The sequence below is a fragment of the Artibeus jamaicensis genome, unplaced genomic scaffold (genome assembly GCF_021234435.1).
Source record: "Artibeus jamaicensis isolate MK-2021 breed Jamaican fruit bat unplaced genomic scaffold, CSHL_Jam_final contig_471, whole genome shotgun sequence".
In the NCBI taxonomy this organism is placed as follows: Eukaryota; Metazoa; Chordata; class Mammalia; order Chiroptera; family Phyllostomidae; genus Artibeus; species Artibeus jamaicensis.
In genome coordinates, this window is record NW_026521850.1 from 8,166,370 (window position 1) to 8,192,488 (window position 26,119).

The 26,119-nt window shown below is 37.5% G+C and overlaps 1 protein-coding gene across 2 annotated transcripts; it reads left to right on the forward strand.

Annotated features, from left to right (window-relative positions):
- Window positions 1-47: 47 nt before the first annotated feature.
- Window positions 48-24,670, forward strand: PPP6C (protein phosphatase 6 catalytic subunit). 2 transcript variants are annotated; one of them, XM_037161720.2, is made up of 7 exons: window positions 48-221; window positions 10,240-10,335; window positions 17,001-17,066; window positions 18,052-18,193; window positions 20,454-20,533; window positions 20,703-20,912; window positions 21,995-24,670. In XM_037161720.2, the coding sequence occupies exons 1-7, from the start codon at window positions 147-149 to the stop codon at window positions 22,241-22,243; spliced, it is 918 nt and encodes a 305-aa protein (XP_037017615.1). In that variant the 5' UTR covers window positions 48-146; the 3' UTR covers window positions 22,244-24,670. The 2 variants fall into 2 exon arrangements, with proteins under 2 accessions (XP_037017615.1, XP_037017702.1); XM_037161807.2 differs by lacking the exon at window positions 48-221 and adding an exon at window positions 249-438.
- The last annotated feature ends 1,449 nt before the right edge of the window (window positions 24,671-26,119 follow it).

Consider the following 26,119-nt stretch of genomic DNA (forward strand, 5'->3'; position numbering starts at 1 on the left):
AGAGTCAAGCCGTACGCCGCTGCGCAGACGCCACTCATGGGCCGGACGTGACGTAGGAAGAGTTCCGGCTTCGGCCTCTGCCGCTGCCGCCGCTACTTCAGCCGCTGCCGCCGTCGCCGCCGCCGTCGGGGCTTGTTATTTCTAAAATGGCGCCCCTAGACTTGGACAAGTATGTGGAGATAGCGCGGCTGTGCAAGTACCTTCCGGAGAACGACTTGAAGGTGAGCTCGGTCGGGGCGGGAGCGCCGCTGGCGGGGCTCGCCCCTTCCGGCAGCGGGGCGCCCGCCGGCCCGCCCTTCTCTACGCCGGACCCCCGCCAGCATCCCGTCCGGTCCTTGTGGACGGCCTGACGCGGTGCCGGGCGACCCGGCCCGTTTTGGCGTCGCGCGGAGAGCCAGGAGAGCCGGGGGAGCGGGAGTCCGCCGAATGCCGTCCGGGGTCCGTAGCGGGGAGCCGGGGGGATGTCGCGGCCTCTGCCCCAGGGTTGCCCCTCCTGGCCTTCGGCGGCCTAGGGGCTCCGAGCCCTAACAGCTGTGCATGGAAGACCCTTCTCCCCTCACCCCGTCCCCGGCCTCCCGGAGTCCGAACGGGCCCCAGCGGGCAGTGCCCTCGGCGTGGGGTCATCCCTCCAGACGTGGTGACAGGAGCGCTGGGTGGCCGGCGTCTGACAGATGCCCCGGCCCCCGACCGCTGCCCCAGGGTGTTTAGATTTCCGAGTACTGGGCAGCAGCTTGGGCGAGAGGTAGGAGGAAGGGATGCCGAGGCGTTTCTCTTCCAGCCTCTCTGCCCAGTTGCTCTTCAGGGGTGCGGGCTTCCTTCTGCTCGTTCGCCTCGGCGTCCCGTTTTCGAGGGCGCCTTGGAGCTCGTTTAAGTGGACGATGTAGTAGTCCCTCTATAAAGACCAGTACTTTACTGTCCTTTGCGTTGTTCCCCCATGACCCCTTCTGAACTCAGGATCGCCTTTCCTGCGTTTCCTAACGGAGGTGGGTGGTTTTCTGTTGCGGCCGAATCCAAGTCACAGTCCCTGTGTGCGCGGCGAAAAGGGAGGAATGTCAGTGTTTGACAAGTCTCTTTTACTGCGTCTGTTAAACCAGCGCTTAGGTGTCTCGCAGAGTTTCGCGATAAGTGCTGCTGTGTGTTTTTATTTGTTCCGTTAACTTTGATTTTCTGAGAGGTGAGTAAACTCAATAGCTTTTTTTTTTTTAATTCTTTAAGCTGTGGACTTAAAGCAGTTTATCTTTGTCCGTGACTTTTTTTCTCTTAAGGAAGATGTTACTGTTTTTTTTTTTCTTTTGCTCTTTCTTTTGATACAGGAAGTTGGTATTTAACGACGGTCAACAAGTATGCAAAATGTTGAAAGCCAAAGGAGCTGTTGTGAATGTAACTCGTTTTTACTTATAGGGGAATTATAGGTGCTAAATGATAGGGGAATCATTCTTGTGCATTTCCCCCTTCTTCATGGGATGATTTAATTCAAACGGGGACAAAGCCAATATTAGTAGAAATGTAGCTTTCATGCTCATCTGAGTCTTCTGTGGCTCCTTTCTGTTAGGTGCTTTTTTTTTTTAAGGAAACAAAGATACCACCAACATTGGTATCCAGTTCATGGAAAACTAACCAGGCATCTTTTGGTAGCATTATTAACCCCATGGGTGAAGTGGGTTTTTGCATATCAGTGAGTCATGGTGAAATTTTCTGTTCCTTGGCATATATGAAGCTATTTTAAGTTTTGTGTTTTATAATTAATAAAATATTGCTTATTAAAATGTATTTTGATATTAACTTGAAATTGAAGATTGAAATGATTTGGATCATAGTCACTTGGATTTTCTTTAGACCTTTTAGTTTGTTAAACATTAAACATTAGATTTACTTCCCACTCCGAGGAAATATAACTATTAAACCATTGCATTTCCCCTTGCAACACAATTGGACATATTAAGCATGTATCTGTTTCTTTTTCTTTTTTTTTTAAAAGATTTTATTTATTTATTTTTAGAGAGGAGGGAGGGGAAAGAGAGGGAGAGAAACATTGTTCAGTTGCCTCTCAAAGGCCCTCAACTGGGGACTGGCCAGCACCCAGGCACGTGCCCTGACCAGGAACCTAACTGGTGACCTAGCCCACTTAGCCACGTCAGCCAGAGTGTGTGTTTCTTAACAAACTTAAAAAAAAAAAAACTTCTGGGCATCTACTGGGGAAAATTATGAATTATTTCTTTAAATGGATTTTTTTTTGTCATGGAACTGTTTTTATCACATTAATTTGCCTGTGACTTAATTTGCTCATCTCTGGCTTATTCAAAGAAATTTAATTTTATTTCTGCTTCTTGGCATGAAGTGCAAACTAAAATTAGGCAGGCCAGGAAAGTATTCCAGGAGCACCTTTTCAGAGGCTTTAAATCTTTTCAGAGGCTTTAAAGCCAAAATAAAAGATTTTGTCAGAGGAAGAAAAGAAATCATTAGGGCCACCTCATGATCATTATGGAAAAGATTTGAACTGGTAGAAAAGACGGAAATTCACTGTGTTTTAAACTGACTAGAAGTTGGAGGTACTAAATAAAATAATAAATGCATAGGATGTTCTAGAATGAATTGTGATTTCTCTATACCTAAATTGGAAGCGGTCAAACGTACATAACTGTTTTGAAGGAATAAGGATGAAATATAAAAGTGAATGGACCAAAGCATAACCTTTCTTAAAAAAGAGTTCATGCAATTCTCAGCCACAAAAAAGATTTTAGAGCTGATCATGGAAGATACAGATCCCATATCTGGCTAAGTGGAAGAATAAATGATAAAAGGCAGGTGTACTGAAAACTTAAATTTCAGTATTGGGTTGGCCAAAAAGTTCATTTAGTTTTTTTTTAGTATAATGGCTCTAATAGTGCTTAGTTGCCTTTAACTTCATTTGAAACAATTTTGTTAGATTGTATTGTGACAGCTGTCATTTCAGCATGCATTAAAAATACTTATCAAAATTGGTGAATTTTTGTGCATCCATTTTAATATTGGAGATGGAAAAAGATATACAACATTTTTATTGTATTTTGCTTTATTCTTTCAAGAAAGGTAAAAATGCAACTGAAGTGCAAAAAAAGATTTGTGCAGTTGTATGGAGAACGTGCTGTGACTGATTGAACGTGTCAGATGTCATTTGTGAACTTTCTTGGTACTATTGACATTTTGGCCAAATGATTCTTAGTTGTGGGGCTGTCTTATGTATTGGAAGATGTTTAGCAGCACCTCTGGCTTTCACCCACTAGAAGCCAGTAGCAGGAGATAGCTGACATACTCACAATATCCAAATCAATAAAGTTATTGGTGAAAATGAAAATTTTTTTAATGGAAAAAAATGTAATGGACTTTTTGACCATTCCAGTACTTAGGCAGGTGATGGGTTCTATAACTTGGAGTTTGTTGGAGCTTTTGAATAGTTTTTAAAGGTGACGTTGAAACAAAGCAGTTGCACATTGAGTTGGTGTAGTTGGTGTTCACTTTTTTATTGAGAAACTGAAGACTGTTACCATAGTAGGAGGTGGGAGAATACTAGTATCTATCTCAGAGATGCAATATAGAGAATTGTGTAATTCCTTAGTAACTGCTTTTATCGATTAATAGTCAATGTAATCTTTCTAGAACTCACTTTTATGCTTAGTCTGAGCCATCCCAGAGTTTTTCATTTAAGACTACCTACTTTGTAAAGTTGTACCATTGTCGGAGATGCCTCCATAAAGCTTCAGAAAACTTTTTCCAACATTTGAATAGCCTTTTATACCATCTTATTCAGCCTCTATCTGATTTTATAGATTGTCATATATTTTAGTTTTTACCCTTCCATGCTTATATATGTCAATACATATTTGTCACCTTATTGCTTGTCTTACTGATCATTCTATTTACCAGAGTTGTTTGGTTTGCACGGTATCTTTCTTCAGCTAATGCAAGGAAAAATGAACATAGTAGAGGACTTAAGCACACACCATGGCTTTGTATAGGGCCAAAAGAGTGTTTTCTGTATTTTCAAGACTCTCTCACTGGACCTTGCATTTTTTTTGTTGGTTTGGCCACTGAATCACATTTTCCTGTATATTCTGAAAATAGACTGTAATGGTGCTGTCTAGTAGAAGTAAAATGCTCAGAAATGTAAGCCAGAAAATACGTTTTTAAAAAAGTAAAAAAGAAACAGGCGAAATTAATTTTAGTAATTTTAACATTATTTCATCATGTAATTAACATAAAGTTACTAATGTACTATTTTCTCTTTTTTGTACTAAGTCTATGAAATAAGGTGTATATTTTACATTTATGACATATCCTGATTCAGACCCATCGTGTTTAAGGTGCTCAGTAGCTATATGTCACTGTGGGTATTGGATGGGACAGTGCATGCCTCTAACAACTCCTCAACCCATTCGCTAGAATCGCAGAGTAGAGAGTGAATAAGCTTTCGTCCAGTTCTGTACCCTTCTCACTTTACCGAGGGGAAAACCGAGCTTTGTAGAGTTTATGATCTGCCTGAGGATGTCCAGCTAATCCATGAATTAGGTTGGAAAGCCTCCTTGTAGAGCTCTTTTTGATACAGTTAGTAGCCTTTTTTGGATGGCAAATAGCTTGCTTTTCTAGGTGTGTTTTTCACTTCATCACTTTTTTTTTTACATCCCATTCTAAGCACATTGGACTGCTGTCTTCTGACCACATGCCCTGCTTCTTTTCAGTCTATTTCTGTCACCTACTTAATACGTACATAGTACAAATATTAAATTATTTACTATTCAGTGAGTTGGTTACTAATATTTGCTCTGCTTTATAAATGGGTAGCTGAAACACAGACAGATTTTAAGTAACTTTCCAAAGTCATACAGCTAGTAAGGAAGTGGAGGAGCTAGGATTCAAACCTAGGCAAGTCTAGCTCCAGGGTTCCTGTCCTTAACTACCACTGATGCTTCCTCTACGTGGTACAGTCCATGCCTCTTTTGAGCTTTAGCTTAAATGCCAGTTTCTCCATGCAGGGCACTTGGATTCCATAGTCAGAATTAATAGCAATGATTAAAATTTCCATAGTTACTGATAGAAAAGCACCTTCATGTCCATTCTGTTATTTACATACTCCTTGTGATAGGCAGAGTAGATGAATTGGTGAAGTTTAAGTGATTTTTGCCACAGTGACTCAGCAGAGCACATGCCTGAATTAATTTATTACTAAAAATTTCCATTTTTTCTATACTAACCTTTGCTCTATAGCATTTTTATTCCATACATACAATTTTTTTTGCTTTATACTTTTTATTTATTTTATTGTTATTATCTTTATTATTATTATTATTCTATTACAGTTGTCTTAATTTCTTTTCCCCTTTAGCCCTCCTCCACCCAACCCACCCCTCTTTCCCACAGTCAGTCCTCTCTCTGTTGTCCATGTCCATGAGTCATTCATACATGTTCTTTGACTAGACCCTTCCCTTTCCTTCCACCATTCCCCCCTCCTGCCTCCCCTCCTGTTCCCTGTTCCATATTTCAGTGTCTCTGGTTCTTTTTCTAATTAGTTTATTTTGTGCATTAGATTCTAGTTATAAGTGAGGTCATATGGTTTTTGTCTTTTGACAACTGGCTTATTTCATTTAGCATAATAGTTCAGTTCCATCCATGCTGTTGAAAAGGTAGGACTTCTTTCTTTCTGCTGCATAGTATTCCATTGTGTAAATGTACCAGCATTTTTTAACCCACTCATCTCCTTATGCGCACTTGGGCTGTTTCAAACACTTAGCTATTGTAGATAGTGCTGCTATGAAAATAGGGACACAGAAGTTCTTTTGAATTGGTGTTTCAGAATTCTTAGAGCATATTCCCAGCAGTAGAATTGCTGGGTCATAAGGCAGTTCCATATGGAATTTTTTGGAGGAAATTCCATACTGTTTTCACAGTGGCTGCACCAATCTGCATTCCCACCAGCAGTGCAGTAGGGTTCCCTTCCCTCCACATCCTCGCCAGCCCTTGCTGTTTGTTGATTTATTAATAATGGCCATTCTGGCAGGTGTGAGCTGATATCTCATTGTCTGTACATACTACTTAGAGTATGTATTCTGTCTCATATGATATAGCAAGTGTGTCTGTCTCTACTGTTAGACTATAAGCTTCTTGAAGGCCAGGGTCGTATCTTGTTTATTGTATTCTCCACGGTCTTAGATTTCTGCCTTGTATATTACAACCAGTTAAGGTTTGTTGCATCAAACTGTATACTGCTTTACAACAAACTTTTCTTTAAATGTTTCCTGTGTCAAGTACTATTCCCTGTGGGTGCTAGAGGTGGAATCTCATACTTCTCTCTGCTTTTGAGGGGCTCTCAATATAAGAGAGATAAAGAAGTAAGGGAGATAGAGAAGTAAGGAAGATAGAGAAGTAAACAAATGATCATTGCATGGTGTGCCAAAATAGAGGGCTGTCCAGTATATTGGGAATCAGAAGCAGTGTCTAACTCTGAGGACAGAGGTGGTTTTACAGAGGAGGTACCAATAAGAGGATGAGTAGAGTTTACTCAGGTAAAGAAAACAAGAAGGAAAGAACATGCAAATACTATGCACCATGGTATAGTTTAATCCGAAAGAAAGAACATGGTTGATTCAAGGAATTTGAGGTGGTTGGTGTGCCTGGAAGTGGTGCTGGGAAGATGGGCAGAGGACAAATCATGGAAGATAAGGCTGATAAACTTTTTATCTTTTAGGTTGTATGAGGATAAACACTTTGAAATGCTTTTATATTTTAAGGAGAAACACCATACTGTGACTTTTTTGATATTGTTTAAAATACGGCTAACTAAAAAACAAAAGTAGATTCAAATAACTCTATTACAGGAATACACTGTTGTATGTGGTAGGAGTGACAGTGGTATCTGAATGGAGTTTGGGGACACTGCCATAAACAGAAGAGTGCCCTTGAGAGATTCTTAAGAAAGGGACACTGGGTTTTAGAACTATTATGACAACATCGTGGACCATGGATTGGAATGGGACAGGAATTTCATAGAAGCAATAGAGTAGGTGACATGAGAACTTGAAGTAACAAGTGACTCTGATGTTTAAAAGAAAATAAAGAAAGTATAATAGAACCTGTTGACAGTAGGTCTAGGTGATGGAGGAGAGGGAAAAATTTAGTGTAATCTCTTAGTTTCTGGCATGGATTATTTAGTAAATGCTATAACTAGATTAAGGAATGCAAGGGAGTTTGGTTTGGATGATACTAAATTTGAGAGGTAGAAATGTTCAGAAGACTTGCATACACACATTGGGTAGTTAACAAATATTTATTGATTGCCATATGTGCTCCAGGCACTGTTCTAGTAGTATCAAACTCAGGAGGAAGGTCTAGACCAGTGGTTCTTAGCTGGGGGTGATTTTGCACTGGAGGATATTTGGCAATGTCTGGAGATATTTTTGTTTGTCACAGCTGGGGGTGGAGGTTGCTTTGGGTATCTAGTGGGTGTAGAAGGCAGAAATGTTGCTAAACATCCTATAATGCACTAGACAGAAGTCCTCACAACAAAGAATTAATCAGTAGTAGTGCTGAGGTTGAGAATTTAAAACCCAGTGTATTTGAGGGATAACAGGGAATAGGAAGACAGGAGCAGATAATAGAATGGAACCATGAACAAGTTTCTTAAGGAAAAGGTAGGCAAGGGAAATAGGATCTTCTCCTAAGAATGGGGGCCATGAACCCTAATTATTCAAGGATTAGGGATTAATTGGGCACCATGGAAAGAGATAGGTATAATTTGCCTTAAATTTGGGATAAGATTAAGAATCTTGCCTTTTTGGTCAAGTAAGAGTAACCACATTTCCTACAAACCAAGCAACAGAACAAAACCGGAGGGGGAGGGGGGAGCTTCTCCTCCTGTGGCAAGGCTGGCCTGAGGCCACTGTACATAAAGCTAGCTGACATATGCAGAGTTTGTGCTGAGATTTCATGGACTTCTTATTTTTATGTTTGCTTGATAGGGAATTATAAGCTACTGCTGAACTGGAGATATGAGAAACAATGATTTTGGCTTAGAGACTAAATTCTAAATCCTTAGTTGGGACTGCAGAAGTGGCAGTTACAGGAGGCAGCTGTTACTTTATTCAAGTTAGTGTGACTGGCCTCAGGTTAAAGATGGTGCCTGAGTAGTTTACATGTGTTTTCCAGACACTCGCTGGTCTTTGAGATTGGCAGGATTTCACAGTGATGTTTTTTATAGTGTACTGTTACTTTCAGGTCAGTACTGGGGGTATGGAGCAATCTTGCAGTTCAGGAGGCATTGTGGGCTAGAGAGCCAATTATATGAGCGTTCACATTCTGGAACATTCAAATATGGAAACCACGGAGGGTTCCTCAGGAATTTGTGCTTTGATTACTTTCAAAATGTGAATTAAATGATAACTCACTTGGTTCCAAAAGGATATAGAGTGGTTTACAAAGATGCATTCAGTATAGCAAGGTAAATTATATTCAGAGTAAATATAATTATATTCAGGAAGATAAAGGTAGGAAGCCAAGATGGAACCATCAGTGAAAGTGAGAATATACTCTTGTATATAAAATAAAAGCTCTGATGATCAGGTTACTTCTTTGAAATTAGGCCCCAGGCTTTCTGGGAGGCTACTGAAAGAAGAGAACTGATCAATTAAAAAAATCACAGAGTCACTGTGGCTGGGTAGTGCAGTTGGTTAGAGCATTGTCCTGATACGCCAAGGTTGCAAGTTCTGTCTTCGGTCAGGGCACATACAAGAATCAACCAGTGAATTCATAAATAAATGGAACAACAAATTGACGTTTCTCTTTCTCTCTCTCCTTCCCTTGCTCCCCCTTCCTCTCTCTTTAAAAGCAAAGCGACATTTCTCTCCTGGGTCCTCCTTGAGGGCGACTGTTCAATCACAGTATTCTGTGTACCTTCTTTGTAGCCTACACAGTGACAAGTATAGAGAGGACCATCTCCTACAATGTCCCTTAGCACAGGTCGATAGCATGACATTAAAGTGCAGTTTGGGAAGAAGCAATTGGGAAAGGAGGGCAAGTACAATACAGGGTAACAACAGAACTCTTTAGAGGACAATCTGAGTTTAATTCAAGGTGGAGTTTATAGTGGGTTTGTTTGGGTAACATTTTAATAACATCTTTTAAAGGGGTGTAATAAGTGCAGCCCTCAAATATATAAGTAACCAGCACTGTCCTGGGAATGGGCCATTATTAATAGAAAGATCGGCATTGTAGGAAATAGAGAACTTTTCTCTCCCAGAAATGCACTGTGGAAAGAAGAGTGGGAGATGAGCTTCTTCAGTGGCTTTTGTCGGGATGTGTTGGAGGAAAGATTTAAATTGTATTCATAGTATGTGCTCTGATCTTCAGTGATGGAAGTTAGGACTCTTCTTAAAAGATGTGAAATCTGAAAGGAAGTGTGAATAGGACAAGTGTCTGACAACATGCAGGTCTCATATTAACAAACAGAAAACTCTGCCCACTTCTGAACAAATTGCAGCAAAGCACTTCTAAAAATACCTTGGTGGAACTCTCTTTGAAAAGGTTTGGTGAGTGTATCTGAAAAAATATTTCAAGTATTATTTGAATAAGGCATTATATCTAAGAAAGGTAGGTAAGGTCCTGAGATGGTACTTGAAAACATCCCTGTATTGCCCTCGCAGGGTGGCTCAGTTGGTTTATTGTAATCCATCCCTGGTCAGGGCACAGACCTAGGTTATGGGTTTGATCCCCGGTGGGGAGGCAACCAATTGATGTTTCTGTCTCACATCAATGTTTGTCATCAATGAAAGCATGTCCTTGAGTGAGGATTAAAAAATATATAACTGTGTAGTTTTATTTTAAAAATTGTACAGTAGCAGAAAAAAAACATTTTTAAGGTATTAACTGCTACTTTATGAAGCTAACTTAAAAAAGGCAATGCTCTTTATTCTGGCAAAATGAGGGAAAAGAAGGTGGTGATAGAAAACTATTAGAAAAATATGTGCCAAACATGGCATATTCATTCTTTGGAGCTAACCTTAAGATACATGAAAGTGACTTAGGGTTTTAAAAAATGCAAATAGTAGGTCATAAATTTCGGAAGCTAATTACTGTAAACATAATCCCATAATCATCAAAGGGCAGTTTCCTTTCCTATCAAACAATGTAAGTATTAGTTCTTATTTTTTTGTCATATGATCTTTAATTTTAATATTGTAGTAAAAGATTGCATTTTGTCTTTTCTTCTTACAGCGGCTATGTGACTATGTCTGTGACCTCCTCTTGGAAGAGTCAAATGTTCAGCCAGTATCAACACCAGTAACAGTGTGTGGAGACATACATGGACAGGTAAAATTTTATGAGCAGATTTTTAGCTTTGTTCTGTCCATAGTTCATGTGCACACATGTCTACTTGTACTGCAAAGAACGGTCAAACAAAAAACATCAGTTGGGGGTGGTTGGCTAGGTTACCTCAGTCTGTATGACACGATTCCTGGTTACTGTTACAGCAAATAAAAGCAGTGGTCAAATTATTCATGGAGCTTGTTGAAATTATACTTGCAAAGTAAATAGAAAGCAGCCCTGTTGTTCTGGGGACAGGGAAAGATAATAAACACAAATGTGGACTGCTCATAGTTATTATGACTAATAGGAGATGCTTTGGTTTTAGGCACTAATTTTCTATTCATTCTATTCTCTCCTGTCATATTTTGTTGAAAATTTCTCATTTCTTTAGTGGGATTGAGAATAGCAAAGGTTCAGAAAGAAAACTGTTGGTGCATGATTTCATAACAAGTCACTTCTAGGATGGGATGAGAGGGATTTAGTTCATTTATTGTTTTCATCTGATGACTTTTGTTTTTAAGAGTTTCAAGGCAGGATGGGCACACCTCATCTTTAGGCTCTCACTGTCAATGTTTAGCCCAGTGTGTTTATGAAGTTTTGTGTGTTTTTTTTTTTTATGGCAGTGAAAAGTGAACTGATCACTCTTGGTTGTATGCATACAGTGGAGTTGAGGCTACAAGACATACATGCATTGTGAACAATATAATATTTAAGAGTATTAACAATAATTACTGTCTTACATACAGCTTCTCTGACTTACATATGACTGCCTAAAAGAGCAGAAATGTGAGTAAATTGGTTGTGGTTGAGGGCTGCTCAATGAGTGAAGCCCTATTTTACTACTTAAAGGGCTCTTTTTGGCTTTTCAATCTGTTCTCTGAATGGTTGAAATTATAAGAACTCTGACAGCTGCATATTCTCAGCTTCTAAACAGAGTCCCCATTATGTCATCTGTAATCTGTTAGTAGATTTTAGGAGTGGATTTCTTAAAATTTCTATGTAACTTCTCTCCAAAAGATAATAAACATTTGTATTTTGCTGACATAAACTTCTTTAACACATTTCTAAAAGCTAGAATAAACTAAGCAGTGTTTGCCTCTACTTATATTAAAATTGAGGGATTATTAAGAACTTTTCAGTGTATGAGTTACAGTCCTGTTCAAAGATCAGGAAGTTAGAGACAACTTCTAATTACAAAAATTAAATTAAAAAAATTGTACTTCTATATCATATGTGCACCTTCAGCCCAATGTACAATTCTTGCTAACATTTATTTTATGCTTTGAGGTTAACAAAGTCTTTTTTCCCATGTTTCATTTAAAATTTTTTTCAGAAGTCCTATAAGATTGGATCATTTTATAGAGAAGCAAACTGAGACTGAAAGATTAAAGATTAAACTTTGAGAGCCCTAAAGGGACAGCAGAGATTTGAAACTCATTGGGGTGCCCAGTAGCCTATGTTAATTTAAGACTACCACCAGACTGTGAACATTGTTTCTCTTGTAACTGATCCTTTGAAACAATTGCTGATCAAAAGCATGAGACTTGTGGAGCTTCTAACCCTAAACTAAATGTAAGATGTGTCCTTTGGGCCTTGTATGGTTGTCTTTCCCTTGGGCAGTTCTGGAATTGTGGGATTGGGTTATGAGTATAACTAAACATGCTAGCAGACATCTATGGCTGTCCTTCGGTATCCTGAGGAGATTTGCTCCAGGACCTGCCACTCAAATCCTGGGGTGCTCCAGTCCCTTATATAAAATGGCCTGGTTATTTGCATATAACCTATGCATATCCCCCCATATGCTTTAAAGCTAGATTACTTATAATACTTAATAAAATGTAAATGCTATGCAAATAGTTGATTAAAGAATAATGACAAGAAAAAATAAGTCTGTACATGTTCAATACAGACACAGTCATTGTAGGCCTAACTATATGGCATATGTCAGCAGAAACATAACTTCCCTCCCCTCTGCTCCCAGATGTGTTCGATTTGCTGTTGGTTGAATGGGGTTGAGTCTGCCATACAGAATCCAGAATCTGCAGATAAAAATGGCCAACTGTAGTGCTGAGAGGCAGTGAAGCAGTGTAATTTAGTGAGGAAATGGTAGACTTCAGTATCAGACAGAGTTTCCTTTAAATCCTGACCTGGCTACATAATAGCTGTTTCAGAAGCCACTTAAACTAGCTCATAAGTTCTTTAAGTATGGCTTGTGTATTCTTGAGGGCCCCTACGGTGTCATAGAATCAATTGAGGGTAAGTAAAACTGCTGGTACCTCAGAACAAATCAAGAGAGTAGCACCAGACCATGCTGGTTGTCATTGTCTTCTGTACCAGCATGCATGCACAATGAAATAGAATACCACTATCATATTAGATCATTCTCCATGAAGTGGTGATATTAATTGTAACTTGCAGCCCTGAGTAGATACTTCTTAAAATTTTTTTTTATTGTTGTTCAATTACAGTTGTCCCCATCCCCATTTTTTCCCCCTTTACGCTTACCTGCCCTACCCACCCCTTACCTCCCACCTCCCATATTCAGCACCCCCTCCTCATTGTCTTTGTCTCTGGGTCCTTTGTACCTGTTTCTTTCCTTGACTTTCCCCCTCCCCCCTCTCCTCAGTCACTACCAGTTTGTTCTTTATTTCCAAGTCTTGGTTCTATTTTGCTCACTTGTTTGTTTTGTTGATTAGGTCTTTTGAACGTGATGAACTAGGAAGTCTGCATAAAGCACATCTGCTGCATACCAAAGAAAGAAGGCTTGCTCAAGGAAAAGTGCTTGTGCAGTTCTTTGTACTGCGAGCTGGGTAGCCTCTCTTTTTAGGGAACACTATTTTTACTTGAGAGGAGGGATGACTAACTATGGATATTTGGCAGCCATTTTTGTAAAAGTGAAGGAAGTACTGAGCCAGTTACTTTAGGGAACACAATTGATAGTATTTGCGGCCATTGCCAAAATTTGAGTTTTCAAATGAAAAATCGGAATTTTAGATTTGAGTCCACCACCATGAAGTTAACACCTAATATTTAAAGACTTTTCTGATGAGACAAGTGATTATAATAATCTATTAATCAATAAGGCTTTTGATGATGTGTAATGAAATGTTATTTCCATGTTATCCACTCAGTGTTGCACCAATCAATCTGAGTATGATAAGACCACTTTGCAAGTTTTGATATATTTAAAAAAAGAATATGCACCATTATCTCTAAAGGCGATTAAAATAATCCTTCCTTTTATAACATATTTGTTAACACAGATGGATTTTCTTCATATACTTAAATCACTCTAACCCAACAGACTGCAGAAGCAGGGAATGAGAGTCCAGCTGTATTGTATTTAGCAAGACATAAAAGAGATTTGCAAAAATGTACAACAGTGCCACTCTGCTCATTCAGTTTGTTTTGTTTTGGGAAACAGTTTATTTTTTCATTAAAATATATGTATGTTACTATTTAATGAAGTATTGGTTTTTAACATGAATTTTTAAGTGACCTGTTTTAATTTGTAATATAGTAAATACTGAATGATACAATCTACATAAATAAAAGCTTTCTAGCAACCTCTAATTTTTAAGACTATTAATGGGTTCTGAAACTAAATAATATTTTAAAAACTACTGAGCTAGCCAAACTACTGTTTCCTTGCCTTCAATGATGGAATAAAATCTACTTCTCAGGATTCGTTTTGTTTTAAAATGAGAATATTTACTGATTATGGTATGAAAAACACATAATAGATGGTAGAAATTATTTGTGAAATGATAAGATGGACTTTTAGTAATGTAGGGCAATGTTAATTATCTGTACATGTTCTCAGTAAATGTTTATTAAATAATTTTGGGAAAAAACTTTCAATATAGAGTAGGAACTATGCATCCCAGAAGCAGAATTTTTGTCTATTAAACATACATAGGGGCCTGGCTGGTGTAGCTCAGCGGATTGAGCATAGGCCTGTGAAGCAAAGGGTTGCTGGTTCGATTCCCAGTCAGGGCACATGCTTGGGTTGCAGGCCAGATCCCCAGTAGGGGACACATGAGAGGCAATCACACATTGATGTTTCTCTCCTGCACTTTCTCCTTCCCTTCCCCTCTCTCTAAAAAAAACAAACAAACAAACAAACAAACAAACAAAAAACCATACATAGAGTACATGGAAACTTATAAAGCTTTTTTTCAAGAACATATTTTTATAAATATCAGTAGAAAAGTTTAAGTTCACTAACTCTTCCACCACACTTTTATGAAAGCAACTGTTTTGTAAAGCTTTTTATGTTCCTTTCCTGACTGTGTGTGTGCATATTCAGGTTTTATATAGTAAAGTTGTGTAGTTACATTGTACGTATAGTTTTGTGTTCTGTTCTTTTTCCTAATTATTTTTCCATTTTGCTACATAGTTCTCATTATAATCATTATTCATGACCACATGCAGTCCCAGTCCTTGAGTTGGTAGATACTTTATTAAAACAGTTCCTAATGTTAATCATGAAGCTTTTTTTGTTGGTATTCTGAAAGCTGTTGTAACACATTTTTTGTATATTTACACAGATTTATTTTTTGCCTTTAGGATATAGTCAAGAGAAGAGGAATTAGTAGGTCAGAATTGTACACACATGTACATATATCTATACACTGAGAGTATGTATATGAAGTCTGTCTAGAGGGTATGAGCCATGTAATATGAAAAGTAGAGACATTTATTGAAGAAGATACAAGGACCATTGCACATAGGATGATGACACCTCAGTCTCCTTCAAAGTAGGCGCCTTGGGACCTCACACAGTTCTCCCAATTGCCATCAGCCACCCTATCGTATTTTCTTGAATCTCATAGATGCTCAGAAATCTCTTCCCTTTCAAAGATGAATTTAGTTTTGGGAAAAGTCAGAAGTCACAGGCCACCAAATCTGGGCTGTAACAGGCCTGAGTCACCTGGGTGATTTAATGTTTTGCTAGTAAACTGCACCAGACGTGCGTGATGAGTGAGTGGGCATGTTGTGACAGCTGCCAATCACCAGTTTCCATAGCTGCGGCCTTCTGAATCACCGGAATAGTTTCTGTGGAGGAATGTTCAAGCTTAACGCAAACTTTAATGTAGATTCATTTCTCCACTTGCTAAGTCATTTTGAATGTGATGGCCACACAGTACACATGCTCACTCAGTGGCATCTACCACCCCTACTGACTAGTACAGTGAAGTCATCATTGTTCACACATGCAAGTTCTAGTCCACTCTCCTTGAACATTGTCGCATGAGCTGTTCTTATTATATTAAAAACGGCTGGACTTTTTTCAGACAGGCAATGTATATATAGATATATAGACATTTCCTTTTTACTGCTTATACTGTGTGTGTGTCTGTCAAATATGTAGAGTGGATATGCCTAAACATATCATATTCCTTTAAAGGGAGGGAGGGACTCTACATAGTAGAAATGAACAGCAAATATTTGGGGGAAAAAAGTCTTCCACTTGACTGAGATTGAACATTTGTGTTACTTGTGTCTTAATTTTAAGAAGATTGGAGAATTATATTTTAAATTTTCTAAAGTTTTACTTAAGCAAGTAATAACCCTTTAGACTTACGAAAGTATTATAAAGGGGAATGCTTTATTTGAGTAATTAACTGTTAAATTTCAGTTTTATTCACTGTTACCAAGATTGTTATACTCTTTTGAGTATTAGAAATTTAAATAATTATTTTATTTTCAAGTGTAAAAGATAAGTGTGTAGGAAATTATTGGTTGTAATTGGTATAGTTTATTACAGTCAATTCCTTTAATCCAATTTTTTTTTTCAGAAAAATTGAAGTTTTCTTTAAGAATTAGATTAGGGTAATCTAGCTGATTGAAGTTACCAAATGTACTATTAGTCATTTACTAATTTTCAGTCAAATAGAATATGGTGAAATGTACAATTCTGTTTTTACCTGTTGCTGAGAAGACACTGTATCTGTGGACTCTGAGGGTACATATTTCCAACAGTAGAGTGTGGGAGGGTAGATCGATCTGTTCTTCATGGCCTAATGTGTCAGGTAAGTTTATTCTTTGAAAGAAAATTTTTAAAAGATTTTATTTATTTATTTCTATACAGAGGGGAGGGGAGGGAGAAAGAAAAGGAGAGAAACATCAGTGTGTGGTTGCCTCTCACACCCCATCTACTGGGACCTGGCCCGAAACCCAGGCTTGTGCTCTCACTGGGAATCAAACCAGCGGCATTTCACAGGCAGGCATTTAATCCCCTGAGCCACACCAGCCAGGGCTGAAAGAAATGTTTACCTACATGTTTCCTTTTACTTCATTGAAATGGATGCTGAATATGTAAAGGGATGGTTAGGTTGCTTTATTGACAAGCTAGGTAACTGGTAAGTTAAATGATTTCAAAATCTCAGGTGATGGGTGAGGAGATGTATGAAAGACATTTGAGAGGGAGGCCTGCAGCATTGGTGATCTAGGAGTGGTTTTAATGGCTTCAGTGGCGCTTTGTTGTAATGTCTCTCTTTTGGAGGGATTGGGAGCTGCATCCTTGGCAGTTTTGCTTATACTTATTTTAAATTAATGTAAATATTTGAAGTCCTCTTAATTAACTACACACATTTTGTTCCCAGTTTTATTATTTTACTCCTTCCTAGAAATCTCTGATCAACATTACTGCCTTTCTTTTATAGTTTTATGACCTTTGTGAACTCTTCAGAACTGGAGGTCAGGTTCCTGACACAAACTACATATTTATGGTATGTAAACACCAGTGATATCAAGTACTTATTTAAAAATAAAAAGATCTATCCCATTACATGTAAATTACAAAGTAATTTTTGCCATATGATGACTTTAAATATTTGAAAAGGTGATTCTATATTTTTCTACATTTTTCCTTGTCCTCTAGTTGAGAATAAATGCTTTAGTAAATTGCTATATACATAGGACTGGGTTGTAGCCCTCAATAATGGTTGGGATGAAAAATATCCCAGAAGTGCTACTTGAAGGCATAAATCTTCACTCTTATTTTACCAGACTTTTTTGAGCATTCATTTTTATCTGTTATTAATCCGTGGATTGATGAATATACACACTTGGTATTAAAAATCACATCTACTTAACTTTTCTTCCAGAATGTAATGTTACTCTTTTACTTTTTCTGAATCACTCTGTCATGTTTCTGTCCTATGAAAGTTTCTGTGTCACTTTCCTATTATTTTTTTATCTGTTTTCGTATTGGTCTAATATTGGCCTAAGTGAAACATTAATGGGCATGTCATCATATGCCATTGTTAAATACTGAGCTGAACCTGGAACACTTATAATTGTGGTATTTGCTTCTATAAAATAACGCTGTTTTCTTCAAGTTGGCAGCTCTTCTGATACAGTTTAAATTATTTTTGAAATTTATTTTTAAATTTGGATGATTTTTTAAAAAATATCTGTTAATGTAGGTAATAGAAAATTGGAAAAATGGTGGTTTTGCAGGGAAAATCATTGAGAGAATTGTACTGGAGGTACCTGTAGGCCTCTTAAATCGTAGACTAGCACTAACACTTAGTAAAAATAGCCCATTTATTTCCATTTGAATTTTTGTGAAAACTCAGTTTTCAAATAATTCAGTGTATAACTCCCCATTTTTTTTATTTTGGGTTGTCTCTGAGTTTGTGAAGTTTGGTATAATTTTTTTAAATATTGTTGCTATTAAATTGTTTATAACTGTAAACTTTTACTTTACAGGGTGATTTTGTAGACAGAGGTTACTATAGTTTGGAGACCTTCACTTACCTTCTTGCACTAAAGGCTAAATGGCCTGATCGTATTACACTTTTGCGAGGAAATCATGAGAGTAGACAGATAACACAGGTGTATGGATTTTATGGTAAGACCTTCTATTTTTGTGATTCTGAATATTGTTTTACTTTTCTCTTTGGGGGGAAAAAACCACACAAGTCATACATGTGCTTTATAGTAAAATTAGAAAATACATTTTTTTCTGCCTTCTCACTTCTTTAACTTCCTTTCTTCCTCTCTCTCACTTTCTTTAACTTCCTCTCTCAGTCAGTGGAAAATCTTTCCTGGAGAGAGAACTATTCTTAACTTTGTGGTCTGTATCTTTTTATTGGGTTGGCCAAAAAGTCCATTACATTTTTTCCATAATATAAAAGACACATTTTCAGTTTCACAAATAACTTTATTGATTTTGATATTTTGAGTATGTCAGCTATCTCCTGCTATTGGTTTCTAGTGGGTAGAGGCCAGGGGTGCTGCTGAACATCTTCCAGTGCATAAGACAGCCCCACAGCAAAGCATTATTTGGCCATAATGTCAGTAGTACCAAGAAAGTTTGCAAACCACTTCTGACATGTTTGGTCAGTCTCAGCACCACCTCCATATACTGCACAAATCTTTTTATTGTGTTTCAGTTATGTTTTTACCTTTCTTGAAATAATAAAGCATAATATGTTGAAATAATTGTGTATCTTCCATCTTCAATATTAAAATAGTTGTACAAATATTCACCTGTCTTGATGTTTTTTAATGCACGCTTGATATGACAGCTATCACAATCTAACAAAAATCTTTCAAATGAAGTAAAAGGCAACTTTCAAATGAACTAAGGACGACTAGAGCCATTGTCTGGAAAAACCCAAATGAACTTTTTGGCCAGCCCAATAGATCAGTGCCTCAAAGTGTAGTCTTCAGTTTACCTCATTGGAATCATCTGGGGTGCTTGTTAAAAACATAGATTACTAGGATCTCCCTGCAGATCTTTCGGCATTGGATCCTTGAATCTATTGAAGGTGAATGTTCTGCACACTCAAGTTTGAGAATCTGTTCTAGATATATGTACATGTTTGTGTGTGTTTGTTCTATACATATATGTGTGCACCTACACACCACAGTAAAATGAGATCACACCTGTTTAAGTTGCTGTTGTATGCATAGCTGAATGAATATCCTTTTACACATATGAGGTCTTTCCGCAAAAAGTCCAGCCACTGTTAACGTGACAAGAACAGGTTGTGCAACAGTGTTCAAGGAGAGTGGACTGGAATGCACATGCATGAACAATGACAACTTCACTGTACTAGTCAGTGGGAGCTGTAGTCGCCCGTGAGGGAGCATGTGTAGCATTTGGCTGTGGCATTCAAAATGACTAAGCAAGTAGAGCAATGAATCTGCATCAAAGTTTGCATTAAGCTTGAACATTCTTCCAAGGAAACTATTGGATGATTCAAAAGGCCGCAGCTATGGGCAACTGGTGATTGGCAGCTTCATCACAACAACGTGCCTGCTCAGGCATCATGTGTGGTGCAGAGTTTTTGGCAAAACATGAAATCAGCCCGGTGACTCTGCCACCCTACAGTCCAGATCTGGCGCCCTGCAACTTCTGACTTTTCCCAAAACTAAAATCACCTTTGAAAGGGAAGACATTTCAGACCATCTATGAGATTCAAGAAAATATGATGGGGTGGCTGATGGCGACTGGGAGAACTGTGTGAGATCTCCAGGTGCCTACTTTGAAGGGGACTGAGGTGTCATTGTCCTGTGTACAATGTTTCTTGTATATTCAATAAATGCCTCTATTTTTCATATTAAATGGCTGGATACTTTCTGGACAGACCTCGTGTGTGTATGTGTGTGTGTGTATACACACACACATAAGTTCATATATATGATATCCCAAAGATCCATGAATATGTTTTTACATATATATATATATAAATGTTACATATATAAAATCTATGCCCTTGCTCCAGAGAATCTCAGGACCTCAGAGATTAGAAACAATTCAGCCATTAAAGCAAAATAGCTGCTTTTATAAACACTTCTGTATGGTTGCAGGTTTTAATGAAGAAGGTTAAGAAGTTCTTTGAAGAAGAATCATTGAGATTATTAATATGAATTTTCTCACCCATAATTAGGGCATATATTGAAAGATTTGATAATTTTACAACCCTTTAGTTTTAGATTTTTATTTTGAATATTCCATTTATATTTTTGTCAGTGTAAAGATAAACTGAACTCTCTTACTAATTTAGGCTGAATTTCTTTTGTCCGAGTATTTAATGTATTCTTTATTTTTATCGGCAGACTCAGAACTGCATTTACTGAGATCTCTCCTGTTTCTTTTATAGATGAGTGCCAAACCAAATATGGAAATGCTAATGCCTGGAGATACTGTACCAAAGTTTTTGACATGCTCACAGTGGCAGCTGTAAGTTTATATAAATCTTTTTAAAACCTCAAGTATTTTCTTACCAGTAGCACTTTGTATACTTTTATCTAATTGCTATTTTAGTTATATTGATGTTATTAGTATTCATTCATGAATTTAGATGTGACTGAGTTTATTATTGTATGTTCAACTCTATCTTTTTTGTTAGTTAATAGATGAGCAAATTTTGTGTGTTCATGGTGGTTTATCTCCTGATATCAAAACACTGGATCAAATTCGAACCATTGAACGGAATCAAGAAATTCCTCATAAAGGAGCATTTTGTGATCTGGTTTGGTCAGATCCTGAAGATGTGGATACTTGGGCTATCAGTCCCCGAGGAGCAGGTTGGCTTTTTGGCGCAAAGGTCACAAATGAGGTAAAGCCAACATTTTCAGAAAAGTAATTTGTTGGTTGCTAGTGACTAAAGAATTACGGTGGCAGTAAACAAACTTCTAGCCTAGTTTACTTTAACTGTGGTGGTTATGGTTATCAAATTTCTCATGTAGGTATTTCCTCATGAGATAAAGCAAGTGTAAGATAGGCAACTTTAAAAAAATATATTTTAGTCCTGGCTGGTGTGGCTCAGTGGATTGAGCACTGGCCTGCAAACCAAAGGCTTGCTGGTTCGATTCCTAGTCAGGGCACATGCCTGGGTTGTGGACCATGTCCCCAGTAGGGGGTGCATAAGAGGCAACCACACATCGATGTTTCTTTCCCTTTCTTTCTCCCTCCCTTCCTCTCTCTCTAAAAATAAAATCAATTAAAATAATCTTTAAAAAATATATTTTAATATTTACATTTTTAATTGTGCTATGATTAACATGTCATATTAATTTGAGGTGTACAACATAATGACTTCATATATGTATATATTGTGAATAAGCAACTTTTTGAGGTTCAACTATTTCCACGCACGCATACCCACACAGGTGACTATATTGGGAAGTAATCAACATGGAATCAGAGAGAGCTGGGTTCAGAATAACTTGTTACTTACCTTGTCTGAATTTCTGTTCCCTTAAATTGCAGAAGAAGGGTAATAAATCTCTGGCAGAAGTTCTGTAGGAACCATACTAAGCCCTCAGTAAATTAGAGATATGGTAGCAATATATTTACTATTAAACCATAAAAACTTTGTTTCATATCTGATAGTACTTGTAGAATGCTTTTCTTCCAGAAACTTCTAATTATGTGGCTGTGCGACTTCTAAAACTTAATAGACTTGGGCCAAACTTATTGAAGTTTGTATAACTTGTGTTTGTATAAGTTGTACAAACATAAGTTACACAAACTATAGCTTATAACTTAATAAAATTATTGGGGTAACTGTAGAATGGATTTTATAATCATAAGAACTGTATTTAGTAACAGGATTTATACTTTATGTAATTGTTTATTTAGGTTGGTTTTTTAAAAAGCAATATGTTGGATACTTAACAACACCTTTCTAAATTGCAGTTTGTTCATATCAACAACTTAAAACTCATCTGCAGAGCACACCAACTAGTGCACGAAGGCTATAAGTTTATGTTTGATGAAAAGCTGGTAACAGTATGGTCCGCTCCTAATTACTGCTATCGTTGTGGAAATATTGCTTCAATCATGGTCTTCAAAGATGTAAATACAAGAGAACCAAAGTTATTCCGGGCAGTTCCAGATTCAGAACGTGTTATTCCTCCCAGAACAACGACGCCGTATTTCCTTTGAGGCCTTAGCCCATCCTGCTGACCGGTCACATTTTTCTGCCCTCTTCTTATCCCAACTTTTGTGTATTACCCTCTATAATATACTTTTTATTGAGCACTTTGCTGCTGAAATGCTGCCTCTTGCCTTTTTTTTAATTTTAAATTATCTAAATTTATTGTTTGTTATGGTGTTTATAGCAATGTTTTCCTATCAGTTTTCTCCCCCATCCCATCCCCACCTTGGACTCATCTGAGAAGACTTGAGAAATGTCTTAATACTCATACTGCTGCATGTAGCTCTTGCTTATTTACTGGTCTGGGGGAAACAAGATGTGTTTCCTTTTTATAAAAAGCCAATTGACAGAAAAGACTACACTGAAATACTCCTCCTTTTGTATCATTCAGCCTTTTGTTTTAGTTTGGTAAGTTTTAAGAAATTTCAGCAGCAAAGTTGTTATTCAGTGGGCACGATGGACTGCAATGCCTAGAGTTATGTATACTTGTCCCAGCTGTAAACTTCATTGTCCTTTGTTGGATGATATTTTAAATGGATAAAAATAAATTGGTCTAAAGGGCTGCCCTCCTTGTTGTGTTTTTAAATTTCAGTTAAAAACTGCTACAGTTTATGACTTTGTACATTAAGATAATTGTATTGATCTTTTTTCAGATTCCTTGTATTTTTTAATAAAGTAATCTTAAAATCCAGATAGGTTAAAGTGTTAGAAATTTTAAACAGCTTACATTGTTAGCTTAAAGTTATTCTTTTTTTTTTAAGAGTTCTTGGCCCTTTGGTTATTGAGTTTAAAACTTCAACTGAAATTCAGTACTATTTATTTAAGAAAAAAAAATCACTAAACTGTGCCTAAAAACATAACTGCCATATTAATGTTTTGGTTTATATCCTCTATAGTAATAGAAAAACATTTAATACTTGTAATACTGATGTGTTCATTTGATACCAGTTGAGTAGAATGTGATCAATCCAGTTTACAATCTATCATGAGTATCATTAAGTAAAATCTATGTACTTTTCAATAGGAATCATTCTCTTGCTGTAACACTTGACCTTAACTTTTAGAAAGTGTTCATTTTTTAACTGCAACTGGAAAGGTTGAAAAGTCAGGACTCTTCTCTTGTACTTGTGAACTGTAATCTGAAGCAGGTTTTAAAAAATGTAGAAGGAAACAAATTGTCCTTTTTTGTAAAGGTCTGTGAATTATGTTTCGGCTTTGTGTAAGTAATTTGAATATCCAAAGGGTTGTGATGATCAGTTCTTGATATGCAATGTCCACTAATAAGGACAAGTGTTCCAGTGTCTCTTATGACTGTGGTCATAAATGATGTTGGAATTTACCATTTTGTGAAATAGTTGGTATCATTTTATTACTAGAATTAATTTTTGTCATTCCAGGAAATCTTTGTGAAGCCAGCCAACTAATAAAGCACTTTAGCATCTGTTCAGGTAGTTTTGAAAACCAACTTTTCCCCTTCAGGATAAGAACTTCCAGGTTATCTAAAAAATGCAATAAAAGTCTTTATAGTCTATGCTTCTTGGAACATAATTTTTCATCAGGGTTTTCTTTTATTAAATGAGCACAACACTTGCAATTTTTCCCCCGATCACCCAGCTACTTGTGTAATTTTTAATTGTATAGCTGTGTGAAAGAAGTGGCTGAGACCTTTGCTGCACACACTTGAACTGTTGGGTCAGTAGCTTCGTGTCATTGCCCTGACCCCAGTGTAATTCAGGGGGAAAGGTATTAATCTTACAGGGATGTGTAGCTATGTATTTTGCTAATTGTTAAACACTGGAACTTAATGATGCAGACAACTTGGTGTGGTGTTTGAACAGCTCTCTGCGGTATTTTTTTCTGTTACCATCAATTGTATTGAAGTGCTTGCTCACCTCTGCTTTTAAGTTGTACCAATAAAACCAGTAACCCTGAGCCCTCCCTTCCCATCTGACACTCCCTAGCTTAGATTGGTGTCGTTGTTTTAGTTATCCCCGTAATGTGACTTTTATTTTTAAGTCATGGTGTACCGCATTTGTTTGTCACTAGTTGGGCAAGTGCCAATAATGTTCTGTCCATTCCTTAACTGCCATCTTTGTTCTGCCTGATTTTTTTTCTCTCCAACTGAATAATGGCTTTTTGCATGGAAAAAAATAGTTTTTACTATTAGACATGTAAAGGGAAGAGAGAGTGAATGTATTGGACTTTGTAAGCCTAAAAGGAATATTTGGGTTCCTCTGCTGAATAAGGGCTATGTACTATATAGAGTAATCAGGTGGTGGAAGATACTTGCAAGTCATAGGTTTGTAGGCAGAAGGATCTGTTACTCCCTGTATCCAGGCTGAATGTAAAATCCCTTATGTTGTGTTAATGGGGGTAATAACTATTTTTATTTGCCTATGATATACTTGGTTTTTAATAAAGTATCCTAGGCTCTAGTGAGAACTGTCTACTTTAATTGCCAATCACTCCCTTTCCTTACTTGCCTAATATAGTCTTGGCTAGCTTTTTATAGATTAGTGCTTTTTCCTGAAATATCTCACCATTTGAAATGTGTTTCTTTGGGTGTGATCCTAAAAAGCCTGGATCAAGAGCACCTAACACGCGACCTGCACCAGCTCCTACTCCGTCTGGATGTCTAGAACTGTTGGAAGATTTTGACGTCTTAAATTCTGGGTTTTGCTTTTGAAATAAGGTTTGAAATATTATTGTCGCATTAAGATTTGTGTGTTTTTGCTTTGTAAGCCCAGCACCAGGTTTTGGAAAATGCCTGTATTGTGAAAGCAAATCTAAACTTTCTGAGCCTCTTTCATTGTGAGTAGTAGAATTACTTTACATGAGCCTCCAGAAAATTGTGTACCTGGAGTTGAAGAGATTTAATAGCAAGAATCCAGATTTTTAAATGTACTTGTTTTTTAACTGCTAATGTTTGTAAAGCACCTTTAGTTCTTTGGATGAAAGGTGCTATATTCTCAGTGTAAATTAATAAAAGTGTTATAGGAAGTTTGTCAGAAAATTTTATCTAATGCATAGTCTGTAGTGTGTCCTGACAAGAAGTTAGCATTTTATATAACACAATTTAAATTAAAAATGCTTATTCCTTCACTTGGTTGCTTGACTAGTAAACAGAAGTGAAACTTTCTTGTTTCGCACTTGACTCTGAGCTAAATGTTCATCCTTTAAAGGCATCATCGTTATATCCTGGGTCTGCACCCTGAACCATGCTTCATGAGATCGTCACAGATTTTTTGGTTGTGTGTTTACAGTGTGCGGTCATGCTGAGGAAATAATGCAGTAGTAAAATACCAAGAAGCATTCGCAAAGCCCCCTAGCATGATGCCAGACACAGCTGATGCCTGAGGGAGTTTGGTTCCTTATTCCCCTCTTACTAATGTGTGCCTTACCCCTGTGAGAGTATGCTTATGCTGGCTTAGATCATTCAAGTGTTTTTTTGTTGTTGTTGTCGTTAATCAAAAATGCATAAAATTTATGAAGATTTTATTTTGTGTGTGTGTCAGCAAAAATACTTATTATGTAAGTACATTCCACTTAGTCTGGGGGCACCCACTGTTGTTCTTAGCAGCCTGCTTTTGTGTGCAAATGGGAATGGGATAGAGCAGACTGCCTGGTGGTATTGTGAAATAGTGGAAAACATAGGCTTTGTGATCAGATGGAGGTAAAAACCCTAACCATGCCTGGCAGCTAACCTGTATTGAGCACACTTAGCTAAATGTTGTGATACGCTATTTCGTGGTACCCTTACTATGGTTCTATGAGAATATATTACTTTTTTTTTAATCAGATGAGTAAACAGTTACCTAAAGAGGATGGGTAACTTGCCCAAGGTTGAGCAGGAGAGCTGGAACTTGAATCTCTGCTGGGCATAC

Excerpts from the sequence above, each read along its gene's own strand:
- PPP6C (XM_037161720.2), top strand. The coding sequence starts at position 147 with ATGGCGCCCCTAGACTTGGACAAGTATGTGGAGATAGCGCGGCTGTGC. Across the intron at positions 222-10,239 it reads TTCCGGAGAACGACTTGAAG|CGGCTATGTGACTATGTCTG; the intron begins GTGAGCTCGGTC and ends TTCTTCTTACAG. Across the intron at positions 17,067-18,051 it reads ACACAAACTACATATTTATG|GGTGATTTTGTAGACAGAGG; the intron begins GTATGTAAACAC and ends TTTACTTTACAG.